General features: G+C 43.0%; 1 protein-coding gene across 1 annotated transcript in view; it reads left to right on the top strand.

The window, feature by feature from the left end:
* Positions 1-12140, top strand: part of CAPN9 (calpain 9) — a 150124-nt gene that overhangs the window by 74466 nt on the left and 63518 nt on the right. The window contains exons 7-8 of the mRNA XM_068279531.1: positions 1377-1462; positions 4582-4659. Of these exons, the coding sequence (XP_068135632.1) occupies positions 1377-1462; positions 4582-4659 (164 nt within the window). The remainder of the gene's footprint in view (positions 1-1376; positions 1463-4581; positions 4660-12140) is intronic.

Here is a 12140-nt window from a genome sequence, read left to right on the forward strand (position 1 = left end):
CCGCCATCAAGCGATTCCTGCGCAGTATGCCTGCACAGGACGCGCTTGACGGCGGGTAGGGGAAGAAGAAGAATACACGTGGCTGGGGGCCGACTCTCCCAGAAGCAGAAGCAGCACCTTTATGCCGGCTTCTGTGTCAGATCGCTGTATATGCAACTCACAGCTAAAGTTCTTATTGAAAAATATATATGTATACATATACATATATATATTTGTATTTTTTAATATTCATAACTAGAGGGGTCTTGAGAACTTTTAGTAATGTATCTGTCTGTCTCCATTATGGATGCACTGTATGAGTACCTCCAGCCCTCCGCAGATGCAGCCCTCCTGGAGGTTCCTGGGGTAGGAAGGTCCCTAGGGTAGGATTTTGTAGATGCAGCCCTCCTGGAGGTCCCTAGGGTAGGATTTTGTAGATGCAGCCCTCCTGGAGGTCCCTAGGGTAGGATTTTACAAAGGTGCCCCGTAGTGCCTCTGACCTTTCCCAGTAGGCCAGTCAGAAGACTTCAGAAATATTGGGTCAACCACAGAATGCAGAATTTTTCAGTGGAAATTTTAGGCCAATAAGAAGACTTTGGAAGTATTAGGCCAATCAGAAAATGCATACATTTACCTCGGTTGCCAATCAGAAATGTGATTTCTGCATAATAGCGTACATTCGCAAAAAATAGAGGATTCCAGTTTTTTGTTGTTTTTTTTTCAGTTAACTTACTTTATTGACAAAAAAATTTTAACATTGTGCAGGAATTGGAAATTCTGATTTCTGCTGAATTTTTCAAATTTTGGAAAGACACTTATCCGAAACTGGAAATTTCATCAGAATTGGAAATCGCCATTTCCGACCATCCCTATACAGGAGTGTTGCATGTGTACAGTATGTGTGGTATATTACAACAGCGACTACAAAATGTATCCTTGGGTCCTGTATTTTTAAGTTATGCCCAGTATTTGTCCCCACACACCATCTGCAGTGATACAGATTTCTCAGCAAGCTCATAGTTAACCAGAGCTCCTAGGAGTGTGTATGGGGCTAAAAGGGACCAAAAAGCCACCTTACTAAAATGCTGTGCAAAACAGAAATGTGCCATCTTATGCCGCATGCTGCACATTGCCCCTCCTGTATGGTGCTCAGGGTTGTCTGGGTCTTCAGGGGTGATAGCAATGTCCCCTCCTAACTTACACAAATTTGTGTTATTAAATATAATTATTAGGAATTAAAATAACAAATGCATGGTTGTGACTGGTTGTATATTTGAAGTGAAAACAAGCAATGTGTTAATGTCTCACTTCACAACATCGGTATCTCTCATAAATTACGTTATGTGACCTAAACTATGTAATGTTTAAAATAAGCAACAGATTCTTCTTTTATTCAGGTGAATTACAGAGGGAAAAAAGTGCAGCTCATTAGAGTAAGGAATCCATGGGGACAAGTGGAGTGGAATGGAGCATGGAGTGACAAGTAAGTGAAGTTCTTACAGACAGTTGTGGACAGTTGCAGATTTTACACTGCCTCCCCCCGCCATGTATAAATAATAACTGCATAATACAGACCACCAAACTGTCTTTCCAAGGACAGCCAATGTGTGCAAGAGGTTTAAGCAGAGGAAAATGAATTGTCTGATAATAATTACCACTATTCTACACACATATAAAGGTGATTATTACCAATAAGCACCAGTACAGAGCATAAGCATGCTTGGAAAAACAAAGAAAAATCGAGAGCCCGATATGGTGTAGTATTGTTAAGTTGGTTGTGGTTAAAAGCAAAATATTTTAGATATACTCACAAACATGGGTTACCCATAGGCAACCACTTCAAGTGCAGGTGGGGAGTATTAGAACCTGACCCCACTCAGGTTTTTAACCACTTCGCATCCAGACCTTGTTTTCCCCTTATTGATCAGAGCAGTTTTGACGCTTTAGCGGTGTCCCTATTCAATCAGCAATAACTTTATCCCTACTCACTACACCTAAATTATCTATATATCGTTTTTTTCAAGATTCAAGACAAACCAGGCTTTCAATGGGGGGTATTTAGTCCCAAGAACAATTTTGTTTTCTAGGCATTTTAATTGAAAAAAGGGAACAAAAATTAAAAAAATGCATTATTTCTCAGTTTTTAACAATTCCAGTTTAAAAATAAAAAGTGCCACAGTGATAAAACCATTCCACCAGTTAATGTCCCCCCTAATATAGTCAGATGTGCCCCGAGTATCAGCCCAACCTTCCCAGTTTAGCCAGATGTGACCCCAATATCGGCACCCCCGTATAGTCAGATGTGTCCCATGTATCTACCACCCCCCAGTACAGAGAGACAGTAACGCCGCCAGGATTGGCACCCCTCATTATAGGCAGTTGTGTCCCCAGGATAAAATTTCCCCCATTATAGCCATATGTGCCCCCAGTGTTGCCCCCCCCCACACCAATTATAGCCAGATGTGCCCCCAGTATTAGGTTACCCCCCCCCCCTCAGATAACCAAATGATCCCCCATTGTGATGTCATCTCCCCCAGTTACCCAGATGCCTGGCAGTTTTTTTGCACCCCCAAACCCCCCCCCCCAGTGTGGGTAGCCAGATGTATGACCCCCCCCCCCCCATCAGGCAGCCCCTCCAAGCACAGATGCCAAAAAAATGTAAATAAAGCCACCTCTCTCACCTTACCTCGTTCCAGCGATGAGCCTGCAGCCCGAGAATCCAATCCCAGCTCTGAACTCAGCCGCGTATTGCCGGTGACCCGGGTCCCGGCCTGATGACGTCATCAAGCCGGGACCCGGGTCACCGGCAATACGCGGCTGAGTTCAGAGCTGGGATCGGATGCTCGGGCTGCAGGCTCATCACTGGAACGAGGTAAGGTGAGAGAGGCGGCTTTATTTACATTTTTTTTAGCTATCTGTGCACGGAGGAGGGGGAGATGAAGGATCACGCTGTTTGCTACAGCGGTGATCGTTCATCCGCGGGGGGGTCACTAATTGGCTACAAGGGAACATGTTCCCTTTTGCCAATTAGTAAGGCAACCGACAGTGCCGGGGGGTGCGCTCTGCCCTGTTCCTGCACAAAAGGGCTTAAAGCAGGTCAGTATATCTACGTCGCTGTGGCTTGGTGAGTGCCACACCTGACGTAGATATACTGTAGTGGTGGGGAAAGTGGTTAAGATGTCGCTCTCTGTAGATAGGAAACGGGGTAGCACCCCTCCACCGAGAGTGGACTCAAAATTTCAGCAAGGCTTGGTGTACAGAGGCGCCAGAGTAGAATAAAAATGTTTAAAAACCGTCTAAAAGAGGGGGATGTTCAGGTGGACTTACCTCCCTCAAAAATATAAAACTCAATTGAGTCACAATATATCAATACAAAAATGTTTATTGAACTCCACTTAGTGCAACGCGTTTCGCAGGTGTGGTCCTGCTTCATCAGGCAAACAGGAGTATAACTCAATGGGTCTAGATGCAGAAGTGAGCGCCTCTGTATCTCAATTGAGTTTTATATTTTTGAGGGAGGTAAGTCCACCTAAACATCCCCCTCTTTTAGACGGTTTTTAAACGTTTTTATTCTACTCTGGCGCCTCTGTACACCAAGCCTTGCTGAAAAAAAGAGCATAAGCAGTGACTGGAAGACTGCCCCATCGGGGCCCCTCAAGTCCAGAGGCCCTGGTGCCATTACATTACAACCTCTACATCTACTATTGCTACACCATTGCCTTTATGCATGAATTATAGGATTCCCATATATAGACAACTTTCTATGAGGAAGCACATATTCTTGGGTAGAAGACTATGGCCTTTTCAGTCAGCTAGTTGACTGCAGGAGCCTGCCTGCTATGGTGTATGGGGCTTTCTTATTTTTCCTGTACTATGCAGCCCTGTAACTTGTACTGCATTTAGATATCCTATAGCTTTGAGCTATAACTGTAGAGGCACAATTTTGGGGGCTTGCAGCATGTACTACATAGTTAGTTTGGTTTAAAAAAAATCCATCAAATTCAATCAGGAAAAGAAATAGGTTAATTTTTGTCTAACACCCTCACATATCTCAGTTGATTCAGGGAAGGGCAAAAAAAAAACAAAAAACCTTATAAGGCTGTCCAAATAAAATTGGCATGTAATTGGGACAGCACGCCTATTGAAGGAGTAGGCAGCGTTTCCCCGTCCGACTCGGAATTCAGGAAAATGTTGCGTGTTCCGCACTAATGGAAACGGGCCCTTAGTCATTTTTTTTCCATGCTAAATAAGCCCAGTTTGTCCAACCTTTCTTGGTAAGTGAGATCTTTCTTCCCACTAATAAATTAATTTAGTTGCCCATCGTTATACTTGTTCTAATATGTCCATGTCCTTCCTAAAATGCAGTGCCCAAAATTGTTACTGTATTCCATACTCCAGATGAGGCCTCACAAGTGATTTATACAGAGGTAGCAATATACTAGCTTCTCGTGATTTTATTTCCCATTTTATACATCCCAGAATTTTATTAGCTTTAGTTGTTGCTGCTTGGCATTGAATATGGTTCAATGTACATCTTTTATATGAACAGAAACTTTTTTTACTGACAAATTCTGAAAAAAAATATCTTCAATTCAATTTTAGTGCTCCAGAATGGAATTCAATTGATCCAGCAGAGAGGAAGCGTCTGTGTCAGACATCTCTTGATGATGGTGAATTCTGGTAATTTTATAATTTCAAACATTCTATACATTTATGTATTTTATTTATTTTTTCCAAATTTTCCTTACTGTTGTTTTAGGATGTAATGTGAGAAAACAAAAAGTTAGTGTACACAGGTTTAGTAAGTTTAAAGGAACCTGAAGCGAGAAGTATATGGAGGCTGCCATATTTATTTCCTTTTAAACAATTCCAGTTGCCTGGTGCCTGCAGCAGTTTCCAAATCACACCAGAAACAAGCATGCAGCTAATCTTGTCAGCTTTGACAGAGATGACAGAAACACTTGATCTATTGCATGCTTGTTCAGGGTCTAAGGCTAAAAGTATTAGAGGCAGAGGATCAGCAGGACGAAACAGGTGGTTTCGGCGCACTGAGCTCACCGGCAGGCACCGAAACCAGACGCCCTATAGCATCAATGTAATGCTGCACGGAGCACATAAGGATAATTCGGGGCTCCGTTGGTTGCCAGACCCTGAATTACATCTCCCTCTGAGTTGTGACCACTCGAAGGGGAAATACTATTTAACGCCGCTTCCAACTCACCGGCGACACGTACATACGAATGACAGCAGGATAACCAGGCAACTGGCATTGCTGAATAATACATAAATATGGCAGTCTTCATATACCTCTTGCTTCAGGTTCCCGATGGAAAAGCTTTTTGCTTCAATGGACTAAATCTATTTATGCTATGATGGCTTAACAAAATGTCACTACATGTCTGCTGGTTTCTCTAAATAAAACAAAGGTTACTTCAGATACTATGTATGAAGAAGAGCACTGATCTATTCACGTTGTATAGACAATCTTTGCCTCTGACTAACCATCCCAATTCATGTGCATCCAAGCCTGGTTATTGTGTGGGTCAGATCTTGTTCTGTTTCTCTCTGTAGAATCACATCAAGTAACAGGCTTGGATATCCAGTGCAATTTGATTAACTAGATTGGCCCAATTCCAAGCTGCATACAGTTCATACAAAATTTTGAGTTGATGCAAATAATTCTGCATACAGCCGCAATTATGGCCCCATAACTCGGATGGACAGTGCTGCCCATAATTATTCATATCCCTGGCAAATTTTAACTTAAAGTTACTTTTATTCAACCAGCAAGTAATTTTTTAATGGGAAATGGCATCGATGTCTCACAAAAGATAATAAGACGATGTACAAGAGGCATTATTGTGGGGAAAAAAAATCTCAGCTTTTATTTACATTTGAGCAAAAAGTGTCCAGTCCAAAATTATTCATACCCTTCACAAACGGTCAGTCTGTGGGAAAATCCAAAGTTCTATACCATTCCAAATAGTCCAAGCTGTTCTAAAGCATCCTGATTACCCCAATTGACTGAAAACAGCTGTTTTAATCAAATCAACAGATAAAAATCAGCAGCTCTCTGCAGTTAAATTGTGGACAGTCATGGCTAAGACAAAGGAGCTCAGTGAGGATCTGCGTCTGCGCATTGTGGCTGCTCAAGTCAGGAAAGGGCTACAGGGCCATTTCTAAATGCTTTCAAGTTCCAGTGGCTACAGTGCAAAGTATTATTAAAAATGTTCCGCACTTAGGGATGGTCAGAAATTCCAATTTCCGTTCCTGCCGATAATCCGCATTCCGCCATTGCCAATTACCGCTACTGCTACCATTTCTGCTAACGATTTCCGCATTCCGATGCGGATTTTTACGCCGACTTTAACATTGATTTTCTCAAAAACTACAAGGTTTTTTTTTACTTTTTTTTCTCTTGTTCCAACTTGTCTGCTTAATATTCCCTGACAATTTGGTGTTTCTAGCTCCTATGTGGGCTTTGCTATTAACCTCTAAAGTTGGTGTCATACCGCATAGAGGTTCCAATGCGGATTTTTGGGGTAATTTCTGTTGATTTTAACATCGATTTTCTCAAAAACTACAAAGTGTTTTTGAATTTTTTTAATTATATTTTCAGGGTATGTTAAAGAGAACCCGAGGTGGGGTTCTGACAATGCTATCTACACACAGAGGCTGGGTCTGCCTATACAGCCCAGCCTCTGTTGCTATCCAGATCCCCCCTAAGTTCCCCCTGCGCTCTGCTATCCCCCATAAATCACATGCGGGCTGTGTTTACATCTGTACTGTCAGTCTGCTGCTCCCTCCGCCTCCTGCATATCTCCGGTCCCTGCCCGCGTCCCTTCCCTCCGATTAGCGGGGAGGGAAGGGATGTGGGCGGGGACCGGAGCTATGCAGGAGGCGGAGGGAGCAGCAGACTGACACTATAGAGGTAAACACAGCCCGCTGCGACACGCTGTGTGTCGACAGCGCGGCTGTGATTTATGGGGGGTAGCAGAGCACACGGGGGGCTTAGGGGGGATTGGGATAGCAACAGAGGCTGGGCTGTATAGGCAGACCCAGCCTCTGTGTGCAACTAGTATTGTCTGAACCCCACCTCAGGTTCTCTTTAAGCAGAAAAGTGGAAACAAGAGGTAAAAAAATATTTCAAAAAGGCCTTGTAGTTTTTGAGAAAATCCATATAAAATCTGCGAAATTACCACGAAAATCCGCATTGGAACTGCTCCCCCGCCTCCTCTGTCGCCACTCCCCGCCTGCGTCCCTTCCCTCCAATCAGCGGGGAAGGAAGGGGTGCAGACGGGGAGCGGCGATATGGAGGAGGCGGGGGAGCGGCGAGAGTGACAGTGACCATGTAAACAGCCGGCTATCGACACGCTGCGTGTCGCTAGCACGGCGGTTCGATTTATGGGGGCAAGCAGAGCGCAGGGGGGGTCTGGGGGAGAACAATATAGCAACAGAGGCTGGGCATTATATGCAAACCCAGCCTCTGTGTGCAATTAGGATTTTTAAAACCCACCTCTGGTTCTCTTTAAGCAACAGCAATGCAGGAGCCTTTTGACCTCTCCTCGCCCCGCCCACCCCCTGCTACTCTATCTCCTGCTACTTCATCTTCCCCTGTGTGTCATCCCTCCTTGGCTTGGCTTCTCCAGGCACCTAGGCAGTAGCTGCATCTGTACAAGAACTGTACACCGCAGTGTTGTCCAAAGGATCAACCAATATCCTGACAAGCAACACTTATTGACCATATGTAAAATTGGCTAAGGCAGCCCAAGGAGACCACCTTGCATCAATCTAATGTGTGTATTGGAGCCCCCTGATGACACCTAGAGATCTGGCATCTTTACTGATATCTGACCGAGCTGATCGCATTGTTCTCTCTGTCACACTGAGCGCTGCTGTGTGCTTCGACCCTTCACCTCCCTAAGTAGGGAGAACAATGCTCTCAGGCAACACCTTCAGCTATCACCTTTGCTGATTGCTGGCAGAGGTGACAGGGGCTGCTGTAATCACGCTATATTCTTGGTTTATACAAACTTTGGAATTTTTACACTGTCCCTGCTCCCCAAGATTCAAAAAAAAATATCTGTCTCAGTCTGCAGCAATGTTCTGGTAACTTCATGTACAACTTACAGGCAAAGCACTCACAGGTTGAAAAAAAGTTGTAGACTGGCCCTTATTCAGCAAGCCATCTAAGGACCTTATGGTGTAGGTTGCGGACACAGTGGAGAGGGTAATGGCAATCTGTATTATATAACTTGAGATCAGAGTGATCAATCTGCATGGAAGACAGGAAACATTAACAAATGTATGGGCACCTACATAAACACCAGGAACTATAAGAAAATGTTCATTTCATATATGGAAATATCCAAAAATAAAATCTTAAAAACAAGTACAGGGCAGGGCGATATAGATCAGTACTGATAAGTTGTCACTAGTCAGATAGATGTAGAGCAGGGGTGTAAAACTCAAAATACAAAGTGGGCAGAAATTGAACTCTGGGGCATAATTGCGGGCCAACTTCAATGTCTAGTGGCCACTGGCCACCTCTCTCCCTTATAAAGTCTGGTGTCTAATAGCTCCCCTCCATCCCCTATACAGTTCCCTGGTGTCAAATGCTCTCCTCCTTTCCCAATTGGTTCCCTGGTGTCTAGTTCCCCCCTCCTTCCCCTATATGGTTCCCTGGTGTCTAGTGGCCCTCATCCCTCATCTATACAATTACCTGGTGCCTAGTGCTTTCCCCCTCCCCATATGGGTTCCTTGATGATCTAGGGCTTACCCTAAGTGGGCCAAACATAATGCAAAGTGGGGAAACCACCTGAGGGCCAAATCTGATGTCTCTGAGAGCTAGATTTGGTCCACAGGCCAGGGTTTGACATATTTGATGTAACATGTTAATGGCTCAGTCAGTTCAAAGAAAAACAATTATTCTCAATCAAATTCAAATTCTTGCTTTCTCATGCTTGAGTTTCTTGCTACTTGATTCTGTAGAAGCTGTGGTTACTAATTTGCTGTGTATGTGTAAACATCCTGGGTTCTGAATGAAGTGTTGAAATTGTCACTGTTTCTGACTTTCTGTAATTTTGAGTCATTCCCCCATTCCCCACACACACTGAGCAGGAATGATTAGGAACAGGCACACTTGACCTCTGAATGCCAATGATGGGCAGGCGCTGTGACTGCACATTGGTTGGGGGGATGATACTTAGCATGTTGGGGTAATTTTCATTTCTATAATGCTTACTGATGCTAGCGATGATATGCGCGTGTGTGTGTGTGTGTGTGTGTGTGTGTGTGTGTGTGTGTGGTGGGGGGGGGGCAATTGTTGCAGTTTATATGTGAGGTTATTGTTGTGTATCATATGTGGGGTAGTTATTGCATTTCAAATGTGTGGGGAGCAGGATTGAGGTGGGGTATCCTCAGAATGTTTGCTTCTGGCAGCAAAAAGTATACAACTAGTCCTGGCAGGTTCTATACTTTTTGCTGCCTAAAGCAAATGTTGTAGTAGGCGCCATATATATACACACAGAGTCCTCAGTCAGCTTTGATGCACTTCACATGCTCTGTGATGTGCATGGACATATGCAACTTTCATATTAACATGCATTCCTATCCTAAGAATTACCACATAACAGGATGCATTTTTACAGATGAAATACTGTGTTTCTGAGCTGTTTGCAACTGAAAATGAGTTCATTTTCAAGAGTACAAAGGCACAGGGAGAAATGCCTGAGGGATAATGCATTCTCATGGGCATGATAAGTGTGCATGAGCCCTCAGATTTAAAAACAGCACAGCCATCTATACATACTGTACAGAGGACATAAAATGCAAATACACGTACTCCATAAATATGTATATATCACACACAGCCAGCATCCCTCACTCACTGATAGGTCTCCCTGCCTAATTCCTTTTAATCTCTGAGCTCATTATCAACTTGGTTCAGAACTGTAAACACAGCAGAGAGGAGCAGACCAGGCTACACTATATTAACCTTACTCTGCTCTAGCCTGGACTTAAGTGTCGTTATCTATACACTAGTGGAATCACATGTACAAATGTGAATAAAAGCTAGCACACATCGGTTACAAGCGGAGATCTTGCCCTCTGCCAACAGTCTCCGCACACATGGGGAGGGTAGTAGACTGGAGTGAATAATGATGAGAAGATGCACTCACAATAGTGGTGTCAGGAGGTCTATGTGAGAGACAGCAATGTCTATGTAGTTTACTAGTAAATTACATTCAGAATCTATTTTATACCAGCAAGCACCCCCCTCAGAACTTGCAGCTCTGGTCAAGTGTCTGATAAATGCCTTCATGTGCTTCAATTTACTTCATGGTAGGGCACCCCTGGCCAGGCCTAGAATCCCTCTGGTCCCATACTGCTCTATTCACAGTGACACATCTGAGGAGTTGTATCACTCTAAATACAGAAAGAGACACAGAGAGCCCAATATAGTGTAGTATGTACTAGTAATATGGGTGTGACAAAGTACGTATATGATATTAATACTCACAAACCAGTGTTACCTTCCAGGCATGTAACCACTGAAAGGGCAGGTGGGAAGATTAGACCTGTCCCCACTCAGGATTAAGAAGTCGCTCTCTATAGATCAGAAAAAAGGGGGGCAACACCCCTTCACCAAGGGTGGACTTAGAACATGTACAGGCAAACAGAGGCGCCAAAAGGATAAAAGTCGATAAAAAATTTTTAACCACATAAGGGCCACAGTCTTTTCGCCCCTTAAGGATCAGACACTTTTTTTCCATTCAGACCACTGCAGCTTTAACGGTTTATTACTCGGTCATACAACCTACCACCTAAATGAATTTTCCCTCCTTTTCTTGTCCCTAATACAGCTTTCTTGTGGTGCTATTTGATTGCTGCTGTGATTTTTAGTTTTTATTATATTCATCAAAAAAGACATGAATTTTGTCAAAAAAAAATGATTTTTTTTAACTTTCTGTGCTGACATTTTTCAAATAAAGTAAAATTTCTACATACATTTTTGTCCAAATTTATTGTGCTACATGTCTTTGATAAAAAAATGCAATAAGTTTATATTTATTGGTTTGGGTAAAAGTTATAGCGTTTACAAACTATGGTGCCAAAAGTGAATTTTCCCATTTTCAAGCATCTCTGACTTTTCTGACCACCTGTCATGTTTCATGAGGTGCTAGAATTCCAGGATAGTATAAATACTCCCCAAATGACCCAATTTTAGAAAGAAGACACCCCAAAGTATTCACTAAGAGGCATGGTGAGTTCATAGAAGATTTTATTTTTTGTCACAAGTTAGCGGAAAATTACACTTTGAAACAAAACAAAACAAAAAAAAAAGTTTCCATTTCTGCTAACTTGTGACGAAAAAAAAAATGAAATCTGCCACGGACTCACCATGCCCCTCTCTGAATACTTTGGGGTGTCTACTTTCCAAAATGAGGTCATTTGTGGGGTGTGTTTACTGTCCTGGCATTTTGGGGGTGCTAAATTGTAAGCACCCCTGTAAAGCCTAAAGGTGCTCATAGGACATTGGGCCCCTTGGCGCACCTAGGCTGCAAAAAGGGGTCAGACATGTGGTATCGCCGTACTCAGGAGAAGTAGTATAATGTGTTTTGGGGTGTATTTTTACACATACCCATGCTGGGTGGGAGAAATATCTCTGTAAATGAGATTTTTTGGGTTTTTTTTACACACAATTGTCCATTTACAGAGAGATACAGTATCTCCCACCCAGAATGGGTATGTGTAAAAATACACCACAAAACACATTATACTACTTCTCCTGAGTACGGCGATACCACATGTCTGACCCCTTTTTGCAGGCTAGGTGCGCTAAGGGGCCCAACGTACTATAAGTACCTTTAGGATTTCACAGGTCATTTTGAGGCATTTGGTTTTTAGACTACTTCTCACGCTCCTAAAATGCCAGGGCAGTATAGGAACCCCACAAGTGACCCCATTTTAGAAAGAAGACACCCCAAGGTATTCCGTTAGGAGTATGGTGAGTTCATAGAAGATTTTATTTTTTGTCACACGCTAGCATAAATTGATTTTTTATTGTTTGTTTTTTTTCACAGTTTCATTTTCCACTAACTTGTGACAAAAAATAAAATCTTCTATGAACTCATCATACACCTAATGGAATACCTTGG

The sequence above is a fragment of the Hyperolius riggenbachi genome, chromosome 4 (assembly GCF_040937935.1).
Source record: "Hyperolius riggenbachi isolate aHypRig1 chromosome 4, aHypRig1.pri, whole genome shotgun sequence".
NCBI classification, from domain to species: Eukaryota; Metazoa; Chordata; class Amphibia; order Anura; family Hyperoliidae; genus Hyperolius; species Hyperolius riggenbachi.